This window comes from Dryas octopetala, chromosome 9, assembly GCF_963921425.1.
Source record: "Dryas octopetala chromosome 9, drDryOcto1.1, whole genome shotgun sequence".
NCBI lineage: Eukaryota > Viridiplantae > Streptophyta > Magnoliopsida > Rosales > Rosaceae > Dryas > Dryas octopetala.
Genome location: NC_141374.1, coordinates 6,166,146 through 6,192,597, shown reverse-complemented (window position 1 = coordinate 6,192,597; position 26,452 = coordinate 6,166,146). Strand labels below are relative to the sequence as shown.

Sequence of the window (26,452 nt, the reverse complement as noted above, 5' to 3'; positions counted from 1 at the left end):
CTAATGGCCCGAAAAAGAAAAAAAAAAAACCATTTATCTTATATATCAGTAGACACAATCCCATGACCAACTGCCACACTAGTACTCAATAATTCTTTTTGGCCTATACAAATTGAATTATATATGACCAATTCATCATTTAATAATATGAACTTTCCAGTTTACCTGAATCTGATATTTTCACTTTTTTCTCTGCAGATCTAGTTTCCTTCAGCATTGCTGTTAAGACAGCTGCAACTCCATCATCCAATGACAAGGTTGAACGTACTGATGAGGGCCACATTCCTGAGGACATTATCAATGCCACGAATTCGATTGCAGGGGAAGGTAAGGCAATTTCTAAAGCCCCATTGACTCTGTTGGTGAAAAAGAATGGTGTTCCGGATTTGACCATGGTGGATCTCCCTGGAATCACTAGAGTTCCTGTTCGTGGCCAGCCTGCGGATATTGAATTCCAAATCAAAGATATGATCATGGACTATATAAAACCAGACGAGAGCATCATTCTCAATGTGTTGGCTGCGAATGTTGATTTCACCACCTGTGAATCGATCAAGATGTCGCAGATGGTGGATAAAACTGGTGAGAGGACTCTGGCTGTGGTTACCAAGGTGGATACGGCACCTGACGGGCTACTAGACAAGGTTACATCAGATGATGTCAACATTGGTCTTGGTTATGTCTGTGTAAGGAATCGGATTGGTGATGAAAGCTATGCGGAGGCAAGGGCTATTTCTGACCGACTCTTTGAAACTGATCCTCGGCTTTCAAAGATTGACAAATCTATGGTTGGGATTTCAGTTTTGGCCCAAAAGTTGGTGCAAATTCAAGCCACTAGCATTGCTAGACTCTTGCCGGAGATTGTGAAGAAGATCAATGACAAGCTGAGTCATTATCTCTCGGAGCTCAACAAAATGCCAAAGAGCCTGTCTTCTGTTTCTGAGGCCATGACTGCTTTTATGCAGATCATTGGGTTGTCGAAAGAATCGCTTAGGAAAATTCTTATGAGAGGGGAGTTTGATGAGTACCCAGATGAGAAACACATGCATTGCACTGCTCGGCTGGTGGAGATGCTCAATCAGTATGCACACGAACTCCACAGCTGTGCTGAAAGTGACCCCAAAAGTAATTTCTTGATTGAGGAGATTAAGATTTTGGAGGAATCAAAAGGCATTGGCCTTCCAAATTTTGTTCCCCGGAATGCTTTTCTTGTTATTTTGCAGGGAAAAGTGAAGGGAATTTCAAGCATTCCTATCAGGTTTGTTGAGCAGGTGTGGAATTACATTGAGGGAGTGGTTCTTTCTGTGTTAATGCGTAATGTTGATAACTATCATCAGCTTCAGATGTGTACCAGACGAGCTGGCCATAGTCTAATTGCCAAGATGAAAGAAAGGTCGATTAAGTGGATGGAGGAGATTGTGGAAATGGAGAAGCATACTGATTATACATGTAATCCAGAATATGTATCTGAATTGCAAAGGCTGATGTCTGGACAGAGTGAATTCATCAGGACAGTCTTGCATGATGGTGATCTCTCTGCGATAACAGTAGAGGGTATTGGGGCGGTTCAAGTTGGAGTTCTTCAGCAGTACCGACATGTTGATCTATCTCAGGCTTTTGACTTGAAAATGCGGATTACTGCGTATTGGAAGATTGTTCTGAGGAGGTTGGTTGATTGCATGGCATTGCATTTGCAGCTGAGTGTTGCCAACCTGGTGAACAAAGACATAGAGATGGAGATTGTGAATGAGTTCATGGGGCCTTATGGTGGTGGGATTGAGAGGATGTTGGAGGAATCTCCATCAGTTGCAGCGAAGCGTGAGAAGCTCAAGAAGAGCATCAAAAAGCTCAAGGATTCTAAAGAGGTTGTGAGTAAGATCATGGATGGCATTATTACTTATAGTGATTAACTTGTTGGTTTGCTGAAGTATGGTGGTCTGTTTGTAGTCTTAATATAAAATGAAAGAGCAATTGTCTAATGCAGTTGCTGAGTATGGGTAGTAGTAGTAGTACGTTTCTTGGATTTCCTAGTGTTTGTTAATCTTTTCTTTTGGCTTGAAGTGTTTACTAATCTAGTTATCTTAGGTTTGTCAAGTCTTTTATTAATGTATGTTGTTGATTTGCTGCTAATCCTAGTGTTGTGCTGCTTTATTTGTACCATTGTTTCTTTTCTTTTCCGTAAATAAACAATCTATTAAACCAAAGAAAGAATTACAAAGGGCAAAGCCCAGCATAAACAGCCACCAGAAATAGCAAAGCTGAAACAAAGAAAGGAAAAACCCAAGCAGCCAATAAGGCAGTAACAATCAAATGAAAACAGCAACCACCAACGAGTTATAGAGACAGCTAGTTGAGCCAATTAAGAACACAAGAAATTAATAAAAGCTCAGACCCAAAGAGAAAACAACACTATAAGTATAAACGATCAACCAAAGTACAACCCAACAAAGTCCTCAAGAAGGTTCCCCTCTTGTATTCATTCATAACCACGATAGCTCAATGATCACTAACAACTCAACCCCCACATTGGGTTCATGTAAAATATCCATTGCAAATACTACTCATTGTGAGCTCAGGGAAATTCTTTTGTTTTTTTGGCCAGAGCTCAGGGAAATTCAACAAGGAAAAAAAGAATGGAAAAGCATTTGATTGACAGAAACAGGAGCTTAGTTCCAAACTGCAAAACATATTGAAATTTGTAACTAGATACTTCCATTCAAATCTTTCAATAGCTGAAGTTCACAACAGTCCAGTCAAAGAATCTTGGAAATACAAAAAAACTACCTTCATTCATCCTAAGCATCAATGTCCTCATCCTCTATACTGTTCCTGTTATGTTGAATAGGATAAATCACAAACCGATTCCAGATAAAAAGAATGCAAGTCTACAGCTAATTAATTAAATTCTCCAACATTTGTGCAACTATGAATCCCATCAAATTTGTGAACATGCAGAAGCAGCATGTATGGGATGCACCAGTTTAGAAACCATCTATTGCATGTATCCACATAATTTTTGATTCCTCTAGTTCAAGTCATTTTCAACTTAGGAAAGTGATTTTAATTCTGTCAATTGTATCCACCTAGTTAATTAACAATCGCAATGAAGGCCAAATCAAGATTTCAGTCAAATTAATTGAAAGAATGTCCACATGCATGGCTATTTCAATCTTTTTGGGTTACCATTATAAGATTTTTAATTAACCCGCACAAAACTGGGGTAGCCTCAACAGAAATCTCAATTTGACCTTATTGCACTTGTGGAACTATATATTAACCAACTACAAATACACAATTAAAAAAATTGAAACTATGCAAACAAAAGTGAAAAATGGCACAAACTACAGAGACCATAATTTAGCATTTTTCTTAAAAGCAAATTAATGAACAAACAAAAAGATTGATATGCAGTTATATCAAAGTAAATTAACTGATCCAATAGCTAAAATTCAATTACAAACTTCAAAAACAAAAATAAAAAAACAAAATTATCATAAAATGGTAGTTTTTACTTCTCACAAGGATTAGCAAATAAAAGAAAAAAAGAAAGAAAATATCTGTCCTATATTCCATCAACAAGCTTCAGAATTCTAGTTACTAGGCTTGATAACATAACAACATTAGCCTATAACCCTTCACTACTTCACAAACTCTAGACATAAGTGAAAGGAAAAGCATATTTTAATTGATTACATTGCATAAAACAAGTGGCATTAATGCACGATTAACAACTTTATTGTTGTATACTTTGCAAGCAAGAATTGAGGCCGTTAGTTTATCATTGAGACACTTGCAATTGAGAGAAAATCACTGATAAATTATATATGTAAAAATGTAAATAAACAGACGAGGAAGTCCGATTTGGTGACTTCATATTCAAACGTTATGAAAAGAAGAAAGCCCTTGGTATTGTGCTCTGGAAAATGATCGTAACCAAAACCATCAAAGTCATACTTGATTTGCCTTGCAGCTCCACCAAAACCATCAAAGTCATAATTGAAACTCTTAAGCATTGGAAAGGGGTTGATGCGCGAGTTGGGTTTCACATTTTGATTAGCCTCAAACACCCAAATTTCTCTACCGTCATCCCTATTTTTTTGCGTTGGTTAAAAAGGCCGGAGAAAGCAATACCAGAGCCGAAGAGGCCACAACCCAGAAAGTAAGGACCATCATCAGTGGCGCGGGTATAACCCGCTCGCCGTAGAAATAAAATGGAGGGTATAAACTAGGGCTGGGTAAAAATACCGAAATACCGAAAAATACCGAAACCGATATCGAAAAATACCGAAAAGTACCGATACCAAAAATACCGATAAATTTGGTAATGGTATTGGTTTACAAAACCCGGTACCGACGGTATACCGATACCGACCGTATATTAAAAAAATATAATTAAAATAATTCATTTTTATACAATTCTATACTATATTATTAGTATACCCTAAATATAAAATACTTAGTATTACCTTTCTATATAATTTATAATTTTACATAATACATTTCTAATTTTCTATAATTTATATCAATATGATATAATATTAGTAATTTAGTATATTGTATAATATGATATAATATAGTAAAATATGGTATAATATGATATAATATATTAATATCAATATGAACTATGGAGTTATGGACTATTTATGATTTATGTAATTTACCTCAATCATAAATGTATAATATGGTATAATATATTGTTATTAGTATATGGTATTAGCCATTTAGCCTAACGGCCCTATTAGGTATATGACCTATACCATATACCCTAAGGTTTAGCCCTAAATCCTAATATTATACTAAATTATAAACCCTATATAGTATATGTATATGATATCTCATACTAAATTACTAATTTCTATACCCTAATAGTCTAATACTATAAATTTATAATTCATAGATTCATAGTTGGTAACTTGGAGTTTGGTATATAGTATATAGTATAATAATATAATATGGTATAGTATAGTATAATATGATAATATTAGTAATTTAGTATATTGTATAATATGATATAATATAGTAAAATATGGTATAATATATTAATATCAATATGGATTATGGAGTTATGGACTATTTATGATTTATGTAATTACCTCAATCATAAATGTATAATATGGTATAATATATTATTATTAGTATATGATATTAGCTATTTAGCCTAACGGCCCTATTAGGTATATGACCTATATCATATACCCTAAGATTTAGAAGATGATATAAATTAAAAAACATGTAAACTATTAAGTTATTGAATATATACTATAAATTATAAAAAACATATGTAATAAAAATAAAAAACTCCAAACCCCAATTGAAATTTGAAACCCCAAAATACCCTAAACCCTAAACCCCAAAATCCAAACCCTAAACGAAACCCCAAAATACCTTATTTATTCTTTACAAAATAAAACTTTATTTTTATTATTTTTTCTTTTCTTTTCCCCCTAACCCACGTGCCCCCCCCCCCCCCTTTTCTTCTTTCTTTCTTTTCTTTTTCTTCTTCTCTCTCCTCCCACCCGTGACTCTTTTCTTCTTCATTTTTCTCTTCTCTTCTCTTCTTTTTGCCTTCTTTTTCTTTCTGTGTGCGACCACAGCCCTCACCACCACAATCAATTTATCATCTCCAAGACTCCAACCATCACCACCACCACCACCACTATCATCTATTTCCCTCTCCCCAAAATACCTTTCCCCCCAGAAATTCCATCAAGACGAAATCGGACCCAATTCCCTCTGGACCCAAAAGCCTTCCACATCCATGACGAAATCAGTCGCAGCGTCTCCATCGTCTACAAGGCCATCTGCGTTCTCGTCCACTTCACCATCATCGACCTCGACCGAGGCTCCCAGCGTCATCGCCATCAAAACAACATCTTGATCAACTCTAATGGCTCAGTCCAGATCGCTGACTTCGAATCTTGGGCCTTCGTCTTCGTCGTCGTTTTTTCTAATTGATGTTGTTGGTTAGGGTTTGGGGCTAGGGGTGTAAGGGGGATGTGGTTGGTCAATCTCTTATCAATCCCTCATCTTGGAGGAGTGGGCTTGGCTGGTACAGAGTGTGGGAGGGAGGAAAGGCTGTTGGGATTTGTAGTCGGCACCGCCGCTCTCCGACCGATACCGCCACTCTCCGACCGATACCGAAATTATCGGTTACCGACCTATATCGGTCGGAATTCGGTATGGGTGTTTCGGTACGGTAACCGTACCGAACCCACCCCTAGTATAGACAATATGGTGAACCGTACGGTGATATGGAGTAAAAAATAGGATGAAGAATAAAAATGGATTTGAGTGATAAAAGTGATGTTTTTTTAAGGGTGAGTTATTGGGTGATAAAATTGATAGGCTTTTTTAACAAATTACTCATTTGAATTATATCTTGATTTTTAAATTATTATCTAAATTAAAAATTGAATCAATCTGCCACTTGAATTAAAAAAAAAAAAATTGCAATGCATTGTCTATGTCCAAGTCTGTCAATATTTTTATTAAAAATAAAGATATTTTATTCTTTTTAGATTAATTTTTAGGTCCATTAATTTTAACTACTAAATTTCAATAGCTTTTAGTTTAGGTACTAAAATTAAATTACATTTTAGATTAGGTACTAGTTGAAAAGTCAAACAATATAATAAAGTAAAAAGTATTAGAATTTACAAATATTACATCACATGTCACTAAAATAAAAAATAATAATAATATTACATCACAAATATTACATTAATTTATACTATATTGTATTTAAAAAAAATAAAAAAATCAATCTAGTCACAACTTAACTGTGACTGACTTGGTAAATTAAAAGAGACAACTCACATCACTATACTATGTATTATTTTGAGTAAAAGTATTGTTTTGACCTCTATTTATACTATATTGTAGTATAATTTCTTTTAAAAAAACTCAATGAAGTCATAATTTAACTGTGACTGTCTCACAATTTAGATGTGACTATTGTTCAGTCACAACTAAATTTGAAGTTGTGAGTGTCGTACAGTCACAACTAAATGTGAAGTTTGAGACTACATTAGCAAATTTTCAAAATAATACAAAAGCCTCAAAGACAATTTTATCAAAACTTTATAAATTTTAACTAACACCCATCATACGTGGGCCAAAGGACAAAAATGTCAAATGGAAAATGTTTAAATCAAAGGGGCCAACATATTTGTGACCTAATCTAAAAAATTACATTTAAATTTGGTAGTTCAATTGAAATATTATATAGTCTTAATGCTATACCAAAAAATTATTAAAATTTGGTATTTAATCTTAATTTTCTATTAATTTTTTATTATTAAATATATAAATAAAAAATAATTAAATAAAAAATGAAAAAACATAAACAACAAAAAAAACTGAGCCCAGCAACCCATCCACTCTCCACCCAAAAAACAAAAAGACCAAAATATCCCTTAAAATTTACTTGAAAAGACCAATATATCCTTATTTTTAATAGATATATTGATGGAATTAAACGGAGATTGATTCAATTTTTAATATAAGTGGTGACTTGCAAATTGGAGTATAGTTCAGGACCTCAGGTGAGTGATTTGTAAAAAAGCTAAATTGGTATAGGTTTTAAGTAAATAAAAATATATGACATTGAATTAATAGAAAATTAGGATTAAATACAAAATTCCAATAATTTTTTGGTATAGCATGAAAACTATATAATATTTCAATTGAACTACCAAATTTAAATGTAATTTTTTAAATTAGGTCACAAATATGTTGACCCTTTTGATTTAAGCTTTTTCCATTTGACATTTTTGACCTTTGGCCCAAATATGATGGGTGTTAATTAAAATTTATAAAGTTTTTCCAAAATTGCCCTTGAGGCTTTTATATTATCTTGAAAATTTATTAATGTAGTCTCAACTTCACATTTAGTTGTAACTGTACGACACTCACAACTTCAAATTTAGTTGTGACTGAATGACAGTCACATCTAAGTTGTGAGACAGTCACAGTTAAGTTGTGACTTAATTAAATTTTTTTTAGAGAAATTATACTACAATCTAGTATAAATAGAGATCAAAACAATAATTTTACTCAAAATAATACATAGTATAGTGGTGTGAGTTGTCTCTTTTAATTTACCAAGACAGTCACAACTTAATTAATTGTGATTGGATTGATTTTTTTTAATACAATATAGTATAAATTAATATAATATTTTTTATGTAATATTATTTTTATTTTTTTTATTGTAGTGAAATGTGATGTAATATTTGTAAATTTTAATACCTTTTACTTTATTATTTTGTTTGATTTTTCAACTAGTACCTAATCTAAAATGTTATTTAATTTTGGTACCTAAACTAAAAAGTTATTGAAATTTAATAGTTAAAATTAATGGACCTTTGAATTAATCTAAGGGCTCTTATAAATTATAAAATAGTCTCTCACATTTCTCATAAGTATTCCCTCGTAAAAGCCATTCCGATTTGTTATATAAAAAGTCAAAGAACTAAAAATCTAATCGTCTTGAACAAATTTATTTTGTAAAAGAAAAAATATATATAATATATAAAATTTGTCTGGTATTTATTTTAATTGTTAATGTTGTTACTTGTTAGTGGGCACACTCATCAGTCATCAGACTCATCACTCAATAATTCCATGATATGAAAGAATAGATGGATCGATGAACAATATTCTCCTACTCTTCCCGCCAATTCAGTCATTAACTCCGTGTGTCTGTGGAACATGTTCTCAGCTTGGCATGGCAGAAGCTCAGCAAGAACTGCAGCTTCACATCATGGCCGGGTAAGTCATCATCAATAGCTAGCTTAATTTCTACCATGGGATGTTCACAGTATGCAAAAGGATGTCCACTTTTTCTTTGCTCTTTTGAGTAATAAAATTAACAGTAATGCTACACTTACCACATTTTAAAATTAATTATTATGTCTTAAACTCTTAGTTATATATATATATATATATCATACATGTTATACAAAGTAGTGATGAAATTAATGGATCTCTCTACTTGCTTCTTTTTTGTCTGAGCTCTCTACTTGTTTCAAGTAGGCATGTAGATAGTAGCGTTCTCAACTTCTCAACAACTTTGGGTTTGGGAGAGATTGAAGATGCAATAGATTTTTTTAATTAGTTCATGTACAAAGAAGAAATCCTTGAAAAACTGGGCACATGAAATTTTTTAGAATTGCTATTTGCACACCCTCAACAATTTAATTTTGAATTTATTTAATTGACACAAAGGGAAAAGACCTTAAAGGACAACCCACATTATTTAAAAAAAAAAAACTTTCCTTACACACCCAACTACAACAATCCTAAAACTCTCATTGCACACCCCCTCATCTCATAACCTCATTTCTTCACTTTCATTAATTAAACCTTAAGTTTTCTCTCTTTGTTACATATATAGAATAATATTGTAGAAATACATATTAGTTTTCATGAATGGAGCCTCCACTCGTCCTTTATTCACCTTCAAATGAGATATGATAGTAATTTTTTGTGTTTTTCATTTTCTATTCGCGGTTTGTTCAGCGAACCAGTGCCAAACTTTTCTCAAATGTTCGACAGATATTTACCGAACAAAAGTAAAAGATTCGGTGGTTATCTACCGAATGAAAATTACAAATAAATTTTTAAAAAAATCATTCGGTGACTACCCGCCGAATAAACTTACAAAGTTCGACAAGCATCTACTGAATTATTTATATATGTTCGGAAGACACCTGTCGAATGAAATTTTTTTATTTATGTAAAATTGAGCTCGTTCGGTAGTCACCTGTGGAAAGATGGGCATTTGTTAGGCAGATTCCTACCGAACAAGGACATTTGGTTCGGAAACCTTCTACCGAGCACACTGTTATAACACCATTTTCATGTTTTACGTTTACGACGAGCAATATAACCAATATGGTGTGGTGCTTCTACTCGAAACAGCGAGGTTGAGGACTACACTAGGGCCGAGGCCGAGGTTTTGACCGAATATGCACTTTCGGGTCAAGATAGTCATTCACCATCACCTACAATATGTACGGTTGACACCAATTCGCCAAAGAAGATGCTAAAGGCACGAGTATCTAAATTAAAGGTATACAATTAATTCTAATTATTATAATATTACTTCATTTTACTAGTATTCATTGCATAATCTAACTTATTGATGTTTTTCTACAGACATCACTCACACCATCTATTCCGACTCACCGGTATACACACCAATTCAACACTAGCATTAGGCCATTCATTACCGGTGCCACTGATGTCAAATCCGACGGTCATTGTGGCTATCGAGTCGTAGCTTTGGCTTTGGGGTTGGGTCAAGATGCGTGGTGGAAGGTGCGTATAGATTTATTCCACTCGTTACGGTCATTGTCCAGCCTATATGAGTCCATTTTTGGTCGATCTCGAGTTGCTGAGCTAAAGCATTCGATTGAGTATTTTGAAGAACCTCATCTTGCACCAAAAGATTATTGGATGGACATGCCAGAGATAGGATATGTAATCGCGACACGCTATGGTGTAGTGGTGACTCATGTATCTGAGTCGTTATGCCTAACGTGCCTACCATTTAGCGCACACCCAAATACACTTGAGATATCCAAGATTCGTGAGATTGGTATCGGTTTTGTCAATGACAATCATTTCGTACAGGTACGTACACATTGAACTATATGGTTTGTGTTATTTGATATTTAAATTATCTTTTGACTCACGTCTAATGCAAAGCTATTTTATTTTTAATAGGTACACTTGGTACCGGAGCACCCTATGCCATCTGTTCCAACTGTGTGGAGCTTGTATGTCATCGAAAGAACAAAAATGTGGTATACTAGATACCAACATCGCCTTGAGCAATTCAAGGAACTTGTATGCCCTAATGATCCATCCACATAAGAACATGTGTCTCTTGATAGTGATTAATTTTGTTCTGAACACTCGTTAGAATTGTTGACATGTGTATTTACTTATTATAAATTTGAACTTGATGCACTATTTGTAATATTTAAAAATATATAAGTATGTGGATTTATTCATGGCAGGTATATTCAGGGTGTTAAGTAGATACTCACCGAACATTTCTAATTTGTTCGGTAGTAAACTGTTGAACAAATTGGAAATGTTCTGCAGATAACTGTGTGTGTGTGTGTTTGGGAGGTGGGGTGTGTAACGTGTGTGTGTGTGTATGGGGTTGGGAGGTGGGGTTGGGGTGGGGTGGGGTGGGGTGGGGTGTGTAATTGGAATGTGTTTGTGGGGTGTGTAGTGTTTGAGTTGAGTGGGTGTGTACGGAGAAATTTAGTGAGATTAATGAGATTGAGGTATTTTGGTAATGAGAGGGGTGTGTTAAAGATAAATTTTACATTTTAGAAGATGGTAGGAGATGTGTAGGAGAAAATGGTGTGCAAAAAAAAAAAATGGTGTGCAAATAGTAGCTTTTTTTTTGTTTTTTGTTTTGTTTAGAGATGGCTAATTGTTCAATAGTGTTGGGCCCAAACACTACCCTATGCACAAACGGACATGCCCAAACCTGCCTATAAGATATATAGGATTGGGCCAGCCCATAATTTGAAAAAATAGGGCCGACCTCAAGCCAGTCCATCGGACTTGAGCAGTTTTTACAAGCCTATTTTAGATCCATTAAAAAGATTGATCTTGTTTTTTTTTTTTTTTTTTTGAATTAACTATAAGCAGCGGCTATTCTGACCACTCATTGTTGCTGAGTTGACCACCCTTACTAAGTTGACCACCGTTTATTTTGAGTTTTCAGAATTTTGCTGAGTTCACCACCCCATAATGACCCAAATACCCCCAATTTCTAACTTTACTTTCTAAATCCATTAAACCACCCATGACTTTCACATTGTGGTAAATTTTGGTCACTGCTGGTTCTCCTTCCCTCATTGTTGTCATCTCTGTCACTCACCGCCGTCGACGCCTTCGTCTCTGTCACTTAGCCACCACCTCCATCACCCACAACAATCTTTGTCTTCAACCATACTATATCTCGTGGAATCATGTCCCAGTTGTTGCTCCTATTCAAAACAAAAAAAAAAATTATGCAAGTCCCAATATTCGACAGAAAACTATTGAAATTGTGATACATTTTCGGCAGAATACTTCCTAATTTATTTAAAATATTCGGCAAGTACCCACCAAATGAATAAAAAGAAAAAGTCGACTTTGGATGTTTAGTAGATTCCTGCCGAATTATTGAATATTATTCGGTGGGTATCTACCTAAATAGTTTACATATTTCGGTTCTAGTGTTCCGAATAAAACCGCGAACAGAAGATCTCAAAACGCAAAAATTTCCATAAAAAACAAAAAAATGATCAAAATGACCTCATTTGACGACTCCAATTGGTCATTCTGAGTGTTCATTTGCCAAAAATAGTTGATTTTGGTATAATAGGAGTGATGAAATGAATAGTCTATGTCTAGGGTTTTGGTTGAAAAGTGTAGAGGTTAAAAATGGTGGTTAGTGGAAGAGAGTGGAGTGTGAAGATGAAGATGATGGTGTGGGTGTGGGTGGAGTAATTGGCGGTGGTAAAGCGGATATGGGGGTGTAATGAGAAAACATACTTTAAGAAAACAAGATGTCCTATATGGTCATTTTACAATGGGGTAAAAATGTCTTTTACTAAATTAAGATGAGAGTGGTCAACTCAGCACCAATGGGTGGTCGGAATAGCCGCTGCCTTAACTATAAGCTTTCAATTGTTTTATAGTTTTGTTACGATCATACACAATAATTTTTCTCTGAGAATTAATAAATATGGTATAAATAACAATATTCAAGGTTGAAGGCCATTTTTAATTTGGTGAAGTAACCTTTACTAATATGCGTGTGTGTGTCATACATGCGTAGTATGATAAACCATTCAATTAGTGCTGACCAGACTTTCATAGAATATATACTTTGAAGAGAAACTATGATAAATACACAAAAAATTATTGTGTGTGACCGCAACACCATGTGACATGTTGACGTAGTGTACCACCCCATTAAAATTACAACATGTGTACAATTTCTAAGGGTATGGTTTAGGTTTAGGATTTTAGATATTAATGATTGACACGTGTTCTAATTTGAAAATTTTACCTCTAATAGAAGTGGTCAGCAAAGTGACCACAAAAATATTGTCTGAATAGTTCTATATAATCTCGCAGGTATATATAGTCATAGACTCATTGTTCATTTTGAATTTTTCTAGCAATTCAGGATGACAAAGAGGGAAACTCAATTGAGCATACAAGTGTCAACAACCAATCAACAATCCCTCGACCCAGAAACTACAAAAGTGGAATTGGTTTCGAATAGCCACCTACATATTCTTTGTCCTCTCTGGCCAGTCAGCAGGAACACTTGTGGGAAGATTGTACTTCGACAAAGGTGGAAAGGGCAAATGGGTCCAAATTGGAGGATTCCCAATCGTCATTCCTTTCTATTTTCTTTTCTTATCATCCAAACACAATACTAATAATCCCACCACAAACAGTACTACCCATTCAGAAGGACCATCTGTGTTAAACCCTTGTGTTGGTTTATGTCACCCTTGGCCTACTCATAGCAGGAAGCTGCTTCTTGACTTCACTTGGGCTTTTAAACCTTCCTGCGTCTACTTTTTCTCTGATATGTGCATCCCAATTGGGCTTCACAGCTCTCTTTTCTTTCTTCCTCAACTCCCAAAAGCTCACTCCATTTGTCATCAATTCTGTAGTCCTCACCATCTCCTCCCCTCTTCTTGTGTTTCAAAGTACTGATCATGACTCTTCAGATGATACTTATACAGAATCAGTCTCCAAAGGAAAGTATGCACTTGGGTTCATATGCACTGTTGGGGGGGGGGGGGGGGGGGGGTCTGCTGGGAATGCACTGGTGCTTGCCCTGACCCAGTTTGCCTTCCGGAAGGTTCTCAAAAAGCAAACATTCACAGCTGTCATGGATATGATCATCAATCAGTCACTAGTGGCAACTGTGGCTCTCTTGGTTGGACCGTTTGCTAGTGGAGAGTGGAAGGGACTAAATAGAGAGATGGATGAATTTGAGACAGGGAAGGCATCATAGGTGTTGGTTTGGTTTGGACGATTATTGCTTGGCAGTTTATCATTGGTACAGTGGGGTTGATATTTGAGGTGTCTTCCCTCTTCTGCAATGTTATAGGTGCTATGGGTCTGCCTGTGGTTCAGGTTTTGGCTGTGATTGTTTTCGATGACAGAATGCATGGTTTGAAGGTGATGGCCATAGTTTCGGCAACACTACCTTGACGAATATTGTAAGTCCAAGACTGAAAAAACTGAAAATGCAAATGCCAATGAAGCTTCCAATTCAGTACTCCTGGAAGAGGTTAATGGATGAAGAAAACTACAAGCAATGACAAGTTGATGACTTGTCTCAAACTCTCAATTAAACATCCAGTTTTCTACTCTCTTTTTTTCTCTTTTGATCAATCCAGTTTTCTAGCCATAAAGTTATGTGTCTATCAATTATTTCTTTTGGGTGGAGAGATATAAGAATCATAATGTACAAATAATAAAATCATATTAGATTATGCATAATATATATAATATTATGAAGCATATGATCTTGCAAGCCTTGATACATACCTTCAAGAATCGATGATCTGTTTACAAGATTAATAATCCACATCATGGGGCTGTGGAAGGTACCATGCATAATGTTACATATGCTCCCATAGAGCTTCATTTACAACCTCAAAAGTGAGCCTACCCTCTGTACGCTGAGCCCTCTGAAATTTTTCTCATAGGGTGTGGCTGACATGGACCTCAGAAAGATATTGGATGCTCAACAATAACACATGGCACATTCAATGGTGAAAGAATCCGAAACACACCAAGTAACAAGGCCACATCAAGACATGAACAAGTTACAATTTAGCTAGCTACATACGCTTTGCAACAACAGCCAAATAAATTATATATGTATATCTGATGGACAGGAAGGACCCACACTTTCAAACCATCGAGCTCGACCCCACCCAATATTGATTATTCTCATGAAATGAACCACAGGCCTAGGGGACGTTTTGCAGGGAGGGTACACAATGAATAATCTACTTACTTTCTACAATAACCACTCGCTGAGAAGGTTGTGGAGCATTTCTGCCCGCCTGTTCTGAAGCATTGGCAAGGCCCTTTAACATTCTCAAAATCTCAGTTGTGTCTTCCAAGTAGTACTTGGCCTTGCTGGGTTTCTGGCCAACAGTGCAAGCAAAAACTTCAGCAACAGGAGAGAGAGAGTCCCCTGAGCTCATTATCACCTCAAACATGTCTTCATCAGACCTGTCGTCCCCTATACAGAGAACAAAATCTGGAAGAATTGCCTTCTGTTTCATTGTTAGGAGGAGACGTTCTGCTACAAGGCCCTTGTTGACACCCTGAGGAATGGACAGATAATGAGTGAAACTTATATAATTATAGTTGAGCCTCAGTTCATAGAGATATATATTGCAACCTCAAATCAGAAGAGAGTTTACATTATATTTTTCATGCTTCCAATTTTTAAAAAAAAATATCAACAAATAGTGAATAAAATAGGAGAATCATGAAAAGTGAATAGAAAGTCCATGATCCATATAAGTAGTAGTTTTTGAACAGCACAACCACACTTGATTTACATTTGATTAAAACTGTCATGATGCGCCAAGTTTACCAATTTTAAACAGTCCAATAAAGAAGATTCACCAAGTGACGCTTCTGCCTTGAAATGAATGAAAAGGCTTATGTGGTAAAAAGTAAAGAACAAATGATAGGTTTTCCACCTCAACACTCTAATACAGCCCCTGAGTATATAGCTTTTGGAGCAAGCATTTCTTAAGTTTTCCCACCTTCTTCAGGTTATGCTTATAACCATTTGAATCCTCTCCAATTTGTTCGATGAGTTAAACCATGGGTAGCAATCATACTTGAGATCAGCTTTCAAGGAAAGGACGCCCACGTGTATACATTACATATCCCAAAAGTACCTAGGCGATATGGGACTATGCATAATTCTCCTTCAATGCCAGGGTTGAACACACTTAGGGCGAATGTGAACTATGTTGTATACATTGCACATCCCCAAAGTACCTAGCCACGTAGGGCAAATACGAACTCTACCAATCCCTGCAGCACACCTTCTTTGAAACCATGTTTAACCCAGTGTCCTCAGTCCTAGCATTGAGGAAGAGTGTTAGGATAGTTCCAATACCTTTTGGGATATGCAACATATAAACATATGGGCATCTTTTCCTTGCAAGCCGATTAAGGGTGAATTCTACCCATGTATTGAACAAGGTGTCAGAGCAAGTATTCTACCCTGGTTAGTGGCTCATATGTTTCCTTGGAACTTCATTATATGTTTACTATAAAATTTAAGGCCCACCCTAAAACTTCTGGATTACATAGAACATGTAAAATGCTACAGAAGCCAATGAAACCGTGGCAATGGATAGCAACAACTCATTTCATTTACATATGTTTCTAGACTTAAAAACAACTATTAAATTGACATTACAAAGGAGAAAAAGAGCCGCTCACCTGAGGTTTAACTTCTACAATGTGCCGGCCACTCTTGACAGACACTGGCTCATTGGCAAGAACACTTTCCAGGTGATCTAGAAGCTCCTTAGCTTGACAGAAGCCAAAATCAGGATCTGCATATTGGTAATTCCACACAAGAGCGCTTTCTTTGGTCTCTATGGTAGAACCATCGGTTGTTTCGGTGTATAACTGCATTACTGGTTCAGCAATCTGTTTCCAATCAAAATCTGGAATAGAGACAGAAGTTTCCCAGTCGACATTATGATTTGACCTGAAAAAAAAAAAAAAAACATTCAACTTCAATCACACCCAAACAAACAAAAGGATTTTCAGACATGTTTCTCTTTTCAAAACTCTATAACCAGAAACTGGATCACAAAGTTGCAGATTGATCCTGACTTTGATTTAAAATAAATGCAGCTCTACCTCTACCTCATTCTTTTTTTCACTTTATTTAAAATAAAACAAAACAAAAAGAATCCCAGTAGGGAAAACTTATAAAAATTAATGTGATTGAATTAATTCTATCTGTTAAGCCTAAAGAAGCTATACCCATCTTCAGAAAAAATGATCACAAAAATTTGCTCAAACAACCTTCAAACCAATCACATGATATGAAGGTTGTACTTTATTACATTTCACCAAAGCAACAAGAAAGGCCTACCTTTTAGGATTGGGGGCAATGGAAATTTCCTACCATTTACATTTCGAAGTGTTTTATTGAGAGTGGAGAATGATAACCCAAGCAAACTCACTTAGCATTGTGAACACGAATCATATGAGCACCACAGTCCAGTTATGCACCATAAAGATTTTAGTTTTATCCACCGTAATATTCTGGTTAGAAAATTTTCAGGCTACAAAAAAAAAAAAAAAAAAAAGAACATTTTAGGTTTCCGTTTGAGAGATTGCACAGTTCTGAGACGGGTCTATCCAATTTGAGAGAAATGATTCAACACATGCAATGACTATCCTAATTTCACTAGTTCCTTTTCACCATTCTATTTTAAATAAAACACTTATTTATCATTTGGAATCCAAATTTTATTTGTCCACACAAGCTGTTAGAAAACTAAACAAATGAGATTGCACAGTTCATCAGTTCTTCATACAACTAGAAACACAGGCCTAGCCCATCCCTTTTGGAACTTGTCCATGTGACATCTAAAACTACAACTAAATTATTGATAAAAGATCCACAAACCAAGATTACATGCATAAGTGTATGCAACAGCATCAACAATTGGGAAATACCTTCAACCAGAAGAAAAAGAAAAAATATCCAAAAAGCAGGCTAAATCAACAAGTGAACTTTTTTTATTTATTATTATTTATTCTCTTCTTCTTCTTCCCCTTCCTATTCGTACTTTGTCCATGTGACATCTATAACCAGAACTTCATTATTGATAAAGATCCAAGAACTTGAAATCACATGTTTAAGCTTATGGAACATCATCAGACCAGGAAAGAAGTCTATGAAACCGCATCTACACTGCCATAGAGCCTGAACGGGGAAAAAAGGGGGGAGTGGGGACAATAGCAACAATGACAACAAAAAGAGACGTACCTCACAAAATAACCATGCTCTGCTGCAATCCCAAGCTTCCCACAAGAAGAAAACCATTCAGTCAAAGTCTGTCTGTCTTTCCCACTAACAAGAAAGACAACATTCTTTGGGTCATTGCACAGATTGTTCAAGATTCCAACAGCCTCTGTATTAGGAGTGGTAATAATTGAACCTGGCAGCATCATAGCACCATCATAATCCAAAAGAATTGCTCGATTCTTGGTCCTCTTATAAGCTGAAGCAATATGCTCGTCTGAAAGCTTTCTGAAATTTGGATCCAAAGCAATCACCCGGAATCCTAAACCAAAACCAATTCCCCAGCACCTCCTTCTCATATGATCCCTGCATGCCCTTTCAAGATCCTGCAAGAAGCTGCGCGCCCAATATGCAACATCATGTGTACTGACATACCTATAATGCTTCTCGTGTCGCAACTGTTTTTCTGCCTCAGGGATCATAAGGGCAGAATCCATAGCTTCAGAAACAGCATCAATGTTCCATGGGTTAACTCGAATTGCCCCACTTAGTGATGGAGAACACCCAATAAACTCAGATACCACTAACATGCTTCTCTTTGGGGTTGTTGGGTTTAGTCCTAAAGTCTCATCTAGCTTCTCATTTCCTTGGCGGCATATTATATACTCATACGGTATAAGATTCATCCCGTCTCTCACTGCTGTAACAAGACAACACTCCGCAATAACATAATAAGCAATTCGCTCATAAAACTGAAGTGGGCTATCAATCAAGACCACAGGACTGTATCCTTGTCTTCCAAATGTCTCGTTGATTCTCTTCACTGTGGAATCAGTCTCTAACTGGACCTCCTGGACATCTTTCCCCCGCCCTCTTGCAGGGTTAGCAATTTGAACCAAAACAACTCTACCCCTCTTATCAGGATGTTGTATAAGCAATTGTTCGAAGGCCAAAAGTTTCAAGCTAATTCCCTTAAAGATGTCCATGTCATCAACCCCAAGCAAAACAGTTTGCCCCCTAAACTGACCTTCCAACTTGGTAACTTTAGATTCAGTCTCTGGAAGATTCAATACATATTGTAGCTGACGTATATGTATCCCAACAGGAAGAATCTTAATGCTTACAGTGCGACCATAATACTCAAGCCCAATGTATCCCCGCTTAGATTGATATGAGAGCCCAAGCATTCTACTACAACAAGAGAGGAAGTGCCTGGCATAATCAAAAGTATGGAAACCAATTAGGTCAGAATTCAGAAGTGCTCTAAGAAGCTCATCTCTTACAGGAAGTGTCCTGTATATCTCAGATGAAGGGAATGGACTATGGAGAAAGAATCCAAGCTTCACCCTATTAAACCTCTTCCTCAAAAATGTTGGCAAAACCATCAAATGGTAGTCATGAACCCACACAAAATCATCATCAGGGCTAATCACTTCCATTACTTTATCTGCAAATATCTTGTTCACAGAAACATAAGCTTGCCAAAGAGACCGATCAAACCTACCACCAAGATCTGGTGATAGAGGAAGCATGTAGTGAAATAAAGGCCACAAATGTTGTTTACAGAAACCATGATAAAATTTACTAAAAAGCTCAGGAGGGAGAAATGCAGGGACACATTTGAAAGTATCAAGCAAAGTTTGGGCTACATCATCTTGCTCACTTGGGTCAATTTCTTCTTTAAGACAACCAATATAGATTACTTCTACATCTTCGCCAAGGCCATCTTTGAGTTGCAAAAGAAGTGAATCCTCATCCCAGCTAAAGTACCACTCCCCATCCTCTCTACGATGCGCCCGAAGTGGAAGCTGGTTTCCCACAATGATCATCCGTTCTTGAGAAATGGATGATGGAGCATCAGAGCCAACACTATTGCTGTTATCATCATCTAGCTCAGACAATACTCCCGCAACAGTTGCCACTCGGGGGAACCTCTTCTTCTCACGGCCAAAAGTTGGGGATCCACCAGAAGTAAGGTCGAGTAAGTTAGAATAAGACCTTGAAACCATTGTGAGGACGAATTATGAACTTCTGGTCAACTTAGAGTTGAAAGAGGACTATGTTGATTCCTCACAGTCAACTTCTACAAAGAATTTCCATGAACAGATATAATCAGAACACTCCGATGAATAGATAAAATAAGAACACACAATGCAAGAAATACTTGAAATCTCAATGCCAATGAAATCATTAACAAAATGCCGCAAAAGCTGCACAGATTCCACCGACGGTTGAGTTCTAAAGCCTAAACTAGCATACAATCCTTACAATACAAAGATGCTCTCCTTACAAACAAAGAAAATTTACCAGAAATCTCCTTTAGCTTTCCTCACAACAGACCTTCAATTTTTGCAGAAGTAAGTACACTTAAATGAAATAAATAGACAAATATTAAAATCTGACGCTCAAACGCTGATCTGAAAAAAACCCAGAAAAATCAAGAATCTAAGAACAGATTTGGAACTACCCAGAAGCTAAATCTGACAAAAATTACATCTAGCAATAACAAATGATTACCCAGCAACCCAGAAAACCAAGAATCTTTAGAACAGTCTATCTACACAGAAAAATCCACCAAAGTAGCTTAAAACATCAAAATGCATGTTCAACCCACCTTTCAATTACAAAAAGTGTAAATAATCTTGAGACAGAAAGAGTGAACGTAGCAAGTGAATACTGAATGGAAGATGCAGCAGCACTCAAAACCAAGTGGGAAGTGAACAAAGCACAAAAAAGTGGCATGCAACATGGAAAAGGAGAATAACCATGAAAAAGAAGCTTTAAAAAATCATCATTTCAGAAGAGTGAGAGACTCACCCTGGCCTTGAAGTCAGATACCAGAGAAAGAGAGTGAGCGACGGTGCGAGCTGAGACACCAAAGATTCTCTATTTTACTGACTGACAGTGGCATTAGGTGGAGACAAAAAAGGCTCTCTATTATTACTTTAATTTTTGTTTGTACAAAATTTCATTTGCTACCACTCTAATTTCTTTTTACGTCCGACAACAAACCAAATGGGATGTCTTTATAGGAAAAATTTAGAAAGAATTAGATTCTCACTCTCTCACTAGTTTTGGTGCTAGTGGTGAGTGATGACATGAGGAACATAAAACAGTCCCCTCCAACTGAATTTAACCATGGTTAGTTCTTGTTGTCTGGATTAACTCTTAAAGGGTCACAACTTAACTCAAGTTCTGGAATTTCTGTACAAGGTTACAGACTTGACCAAAGTGGGCTGTTATAAGCCCAAGCCCATGGTACAAAAAAAGAAACTAGGAAGAATAAATATACGAAACAGGAAAGCTATTCCCGACAGACCTCTCCTCCTCCACTTCTCCTTCCTTTCCGCTCTCTCTCTGTCTCTCTCTCTCTCTTTCCAGAATGTCATCGTCGCCGTCCACGGAGTCCTTGATCCTCAAACTCCACGAGATCTCCGCCGTCAAATTCGGCAACTTCGAGCTCAAATCCGGCATCTTCTCGCCAATTTACATAGACCTGCGCCTCATCGTATCGTACCCCACCCTCCTCCGCCAAATCTCCCAAACCCTAATCGCCGCCGTCCCCTCCGCCACGCGCTTCGACCTCGTCTGCGGCGTACCCTACACGGCGCTCCCCATCGCCACCTGCATCAGCACCAGCCATGACATCCCCATGCTCATGCGCCGCAAGGAGGTCAAGGACTACGGCACCGCCAAGGCCATCGAGGGCGAGTTCAGCGCCGACCAGGTCTGCCTCATTGTCGAGGACTTGGTCACCAGCGGCGCGTCGGTTTTGGAGACCGCCGAGCCGCTGCGAGCCGCGGGGCTGAAGGTCAGTGACGCCGTCGTTTTGATCGATCGGGAGCAGGGAGGGAGGGAGAATTTGGCGGAGAACGGGATTAAGCTGCACGCACTGTTCCGACTGAGTGAAATGGTTAGGGTTTTGAAGGAGAAGGGGAAGGTGGCGGAGGAGACGGAGGGCGTTGTGCTGAGGTTTCTGGAGGAGAATCGGAAAGTTGCTGTGCCCAAGGCCGTCGAGACGGTTAAGGTTAGGGGTTTAGGGTTTGAGGAGAGAGCGAAGCTGGCGAAGAATCCAATGGGGAAGAGGCTTTATGAGGTTATGGTGAAGAAGCAGAGTAATCTCTGCTTGGCTGCTGATGTTGGGACTGCAAAGGAGTTGCTCGACATTGCTGAGAAGGTGAGTCGATTTGAATTGAAATTGAAATGTTAGTGGTATCTGATTTTCTCGGAGATTCCTTATTTTCCCGGAAAATTTTTGAAACTTGAATGTAGACAATATCTTTAATTGCTGACCAGGGTTGACCTCTTGAGACTTTGACTGAGCAAGGGTTTAGACTATTGTTGGGTGTCACGTGGTGCTTACAGGTGCCTGGAATGTTTAAACTATTTTAGTCCAGTTTTGTTTTGGGTTTAGGCGGATTGGGCCTGAAATGTTAGCCCAGTCAAGCTTGAGTAAAACTTCTCTTCTGGTCTGCCTACCAGAAGAGAAGTTTTTTTGTATGGATTCAAATTTAGTTTGTGAAAACGCTGTGATATTTTAAATATTTTAATGTGGTGTTGCTCCTGATTTTGTTGTTGTACTTTTACTGAAATAGTTGCATATGTAATGACTTAATCGTGTATGCGTGTGTATTTGTAAGCTAGATTTGCAAATACAAGGTTATTAGTGCAGCTACTATTGACAAATTTAGAAGTTGATGCCTTGTAAATTTGAATTTACCGGAAGAGAGGAAGTGGATTTGAAGGAGAATACCGAGAACCAAGATCTCCAATTATTTGGGATAGATTAATCTTCAACATTTGATTGATTCTACTTGTTTTAATGCAGGTTGGACCTGAGATATGTTTATTGAAAACCCATGTCGATATATTGCCTGATTTCACCCCAGATTTTGGTTCTAAACTTCGCTCGGTATATTGTAGACTTGTTTTTTTTTATATTTTGTTACTTGCAAAGTTGTTATTTAGTGTTGTTTTCTGAATCATAATGATTGATGAGTGTTGTTTCATGTGGTTTTTTAACTTCTTGTTGGTATAGGCATTAAGACATTGACAATATCAATGGTGTGCCACATAAAATATAATGCAAAAAATTTTTTGTATGTGTGAGTCCAAGGTTCATAAGATATACAGTAATTGCTTCTGGATGATTGTCTCTGAAAAAATCTTCAATTGCATTCACCATATCCATCTTGACTTCCACTTCCACATATACTATATCCATTTATTAAAGTGGAAGATGAAGTAGTGTATTTGAATGGAATTGGAGTGTGCATTTGATTCCTTTTATTTATTTTTTATGAGTTAATACTTAGTCTCTTAAATGTCCTTAATTTCCGTTTGCGTTTTAGGTAAATCAATTGATTTTTATTTTTAAGAAGATGGCCTGGTCTTTCATTACAAACATGGGAGTCAATATTTTTTCAACTTCGCAACATTTGACTGAATGAATATTATTAAGCCATCATTTTCTATGCATAGATGAATCTTCCACGGATTTAATTCAGAAGGGATATATCATATATTGTTATACCATGATTTATTGAAGAAGATATTAACATTGGTTAATTATATTTTAATCAGTAGTCAAACGCAGTAACTGAATATTTGAAGTTATTCCTGCTTTTTTCCTGACAGCAATGTATATTGGATTGTGTGGGTTACAAATATGTTTTGGTTTATGGAAAATAACTGCCAACCTATAGCTGATATGCGCTCTATCCAATTAAAGGTTGCAGACAAACATAATTTCTTAATTTTTGAAGATCGTAAGTTTGCAGACATTGGTAACACAGTAACAATGCAGTATGAAGGGTGAGCCTGAGTTTTCCTCTTAAAATTTTCTTTTTTTTTTTCCCTCTAAAATTTTCTCTTTTTTTTTCCCTGTTAGTACCAATGCCCTTAGGTTTTTGGTTCTGCCTTTTGCAGAGGTATATTCCATATATTGGACTGGGCTGATATAGTCAATGCTCACATAATCTCGGGTCCTGGGATTGTGGATGGACTGAAATTGAAGGTTTGCAACTTTGCATCGATGATTTCAGCATAAATAGTGCTCAAATGATTTCATCTTTTAACTTTTATAGCACTCTTGTACTTCTCTTAGGGTTTGCCGCGTGGTAGGGGCCTGTTGCTGCTCGCTGAAATGAGCTCAGCCGGTAACCTTGCCAAGGGAGACTACACAGCTGCAGCAGTGAAGATCGCTGAGGAGCATTCGGACTTTGTGATTGGCTTCATTTCAGTTAATCCAGCATCATGGCCAGGGGCACCAGTAAATCCAGCTTTCATTCAGGCAACCCCTGGAGTGCAAATGGTGAAGGGGGGTGATGATCTTGGCCAGCAATATAACACTCCACGCTCTGTAAGTTTGATACAGTGATTTTATGTTGATAACCGTACATTTTTAGGGATCGGTGTATTGTTCTGGTTTTTCTTCATGTGTATATAAATATATAATAGTCAGAGTGTTCATATATCAAAGTAAAGAACTGTAGAAGGATACCACAAAGTTTCTTGTTCTAAACTAGCCAGAAAGCCAACTATATATTTATAAACAAAATATTGTTGGAATGGTATGCAATGAGTCAATGACATCTCATGTCAAAATTTTGAGTTGGATTTATTATTGCTATTATTATTATTTATTAATTAATTCATATGGGCCAGCTTGTGATTGAGACAAATTGTGTACCAGGTCATATATGATAGAGGTAGTGATATCATAATAGTTGGGCGTGGAATTATAAAGGCTGCAAACCCTGCAGAGGCAGCTCATGAATACCGACTTCAAGGATGGGAAGCATATTTGGCTAAATGCAGCAGCAGCAGCTAAGATTGCTATCAGTCTTACTCCCTTGTTTCACTTATGTTGGGTGATTTGCTAATAAACAGATGAGTTAATTATGGTTGACATCAATGTGTGGTTTTCTGAGACCAGAGGACCTGGTGCTTCTGATCTCAATGTATTTTTGAAACTTCCAAGTTTTATATTATGGGAGTTATACATGTTTTTCTGTTTTCCAGATTCTAAGTTATAAATGCTTGACAACTTTATAAAATACCTAGAAGGCCGCAGAAATCAAACTTTTAAGGACCACGGTGTTGTTACTGGCCAAAAAAAAAAAAAAAAAAGAACTACGGTGTTGAATTGGATTCCCAACTTTGCTCTTACGATCTCCAAACTTCCAACTCAGGCACTACATGTTTTTTCTTAAAAAATGCATTTGAAGGTCTTGCCACATTTATAATGAATTGGAATGGAATTCCAGTTTAACAGATTGGACGTGTCAGCTAAGAGTTGGCTTATAACCCCCAAAAAAAAAAAAAATCTTTATGTATAACTTTAATTAATAACCTGGAATGGTCATCCAATGATCATCATCAGTCATCACATTACCGAGGGTAAGAGTTTCCATCACTATATACATGCACGTCGACTCTAAACATATATTGAATCCGAGGGTAAGAGTTCAAAGGCATTTTGTAGACTTGAATCGTAGTAATTAAAGGCCAAAATCAGCCACTGAAACAGTTCACATTATCAGAAAAGAATAGTGGAGACTGCTGTATCAAAAAATTTGAATGGAAGTAAATCACATACAACCAGAGCTAAAACATTCCACAGATTAGAAGACTGGTATCATCCAATTAACCCCCTCACTTCTTTCAACTACAGTCAATAGCTAGGCAGCACATTCTTAGAAGAAAGATAAGAACATGAGAATTAGGCAAATTACTATCTTTTATACTTACTGTCATTCACATTCAACAAGAAAAATATCAAAGAAAATCAGAATTAAGTTGACACTAGACCAATAAAGTAAAACAATCTCAAAGACCCACCAAGAAGAATCAGATAAATCGAAAACCCCGACAGAAGCTTGCTAAGTATCAGCTTTGCAACTTCAAACAGAAAATCATAAATGTACAAACAGAAGATACTATTACACCAAACGCAAGCATTCATTTAGATGCCTCTATAAGCAGCCGAATGAGCATGAATTTACGAGGGATATCAAAAGGGTAGAGCCTACGAAGGTGTAGAGATAAATGCCCTCAACTACTAGAGTTCTACAAGCCACCACAACATCAAAAATATTCTAGTGAATAAGCGCATAGAAACCCAGAAATGGAAACACCCAGAAAACAGCATCATACTCTCAAGCCTATTTGCTACCCAAAACAGAAAATTTGTTAAAATACATAACAGAAAATTTGTTAAATTTGAACATCCTCTGCACCAGCGTCCATGGCCTTCACTATATAAAAATTGAGAAATATATTGAGGAAGAAATTAGAACTTGGTAACAAACAGAATACTGAAGAGAAGTAAGAAAATTACACCTCATGCAATGCAAGAGCCTATTCCACAACTTCATCCAA

At 36.7% G+C, this 26,452-nt stretch overlaps 2 protein-coding genes and 2 pseudogenes across 7 annotated transcripts; 3 read left to right on the top strand and 1 right to left on the bottom strand.

The window, feature by feature from the left end:
* Positions 1 to 62: 62 nt before the first annotated feature.
* Positions 63 to 2,157, top strand: LOC147273445 (dynamin-related protein 4C pseudogene; annotated as a pseudogene).
* Positions 2,158 to 8,650: 6,493 nt separating this feature from the next.
* LOC147273444 (putative purine permease 22) lies at positions 8,651 to 14,278 on the top strand (annotated as a pseudogene).
* A 232-nt stretch (positions 14,279 to 14,510) lies between these two features.
* On the bottom strand, positions 14,511 to 21,092 carry TPS5 (trehalose phosphatase/synthase 5). Of its 6 annotated transcripts, none has more exons than XM_086256082.1 (5): positions 20,888 to 21,090; positions 20,378 to 20,436; positions 18,095 to 20,153; positions 16,525 to 16,798; positions 14,511 to 15,383 (listed from the first exon to the last, which is right to left on the bottom strand). In XM_086256082.1, the coding sequence occupies exons 3-5, from the start codon at positions 20,077 to 20,079 to the stop codon at positions 15,060 to 15,062; spliced, it is 2,583 nt and encodes an 860-aa protein (XP_086112208.1). In that variant the 5' UTR covers positions 20,080 to 20,153; positions 20,378 to 20,436; positions 20,888 to 21,090; the 3' UTR covers positions 14,511 to 15,059. The 6 variants fall into 6 exon arrangements, 5 of the variants coding, with proteins under 5 accessions (XP_086112208.1, XP_086112205.1, XP_086112206.1 ...); XR_015124172.1 differs by lacking the exon at positions 20,378 to 20,436 and adding an exon at positions 15,834 to 16,158 and having other exon boundaries at positions 15,243 to 15,383; positions 20,888 to 21,092; XM_086256079.1 differs by lacking the exon at positions 20,378 to 20,436.
* A 287-nt stretch (positions 21,093 to 21,379) lies between these two features.
* Positions 21,380 to 25,092, top strand: LOC147273442 (uridine 5'-monophosphate synthase / UMP synthase (PYRE-F) (UMPS)). Its single transcript, XM_086256909.1, has 6 exons — positions 21,380 to 22,247; positions 22,899 to 22,982; positions 23,802 to 23,884; positions 23,999 to 24,086; positions 24,177 to 24,431; positions 24,765 to 25,092. The coding sequence occupies exons 1-6, from the start codon at positions 21,453 to 21,455 to the stop codon at positions 24,900 to 24,902; spliced, it is 1,443 nt and encodes a 480-aa protein (XP_086113035.1). The 5' UTR covers positions 21,380 to 21,452; the 3' UTR covers positions 24,903 to 25,092.
* The last annotated feature ends 1,360 nt before the right edge of the window (positions 25,093 to 26,452 follow it).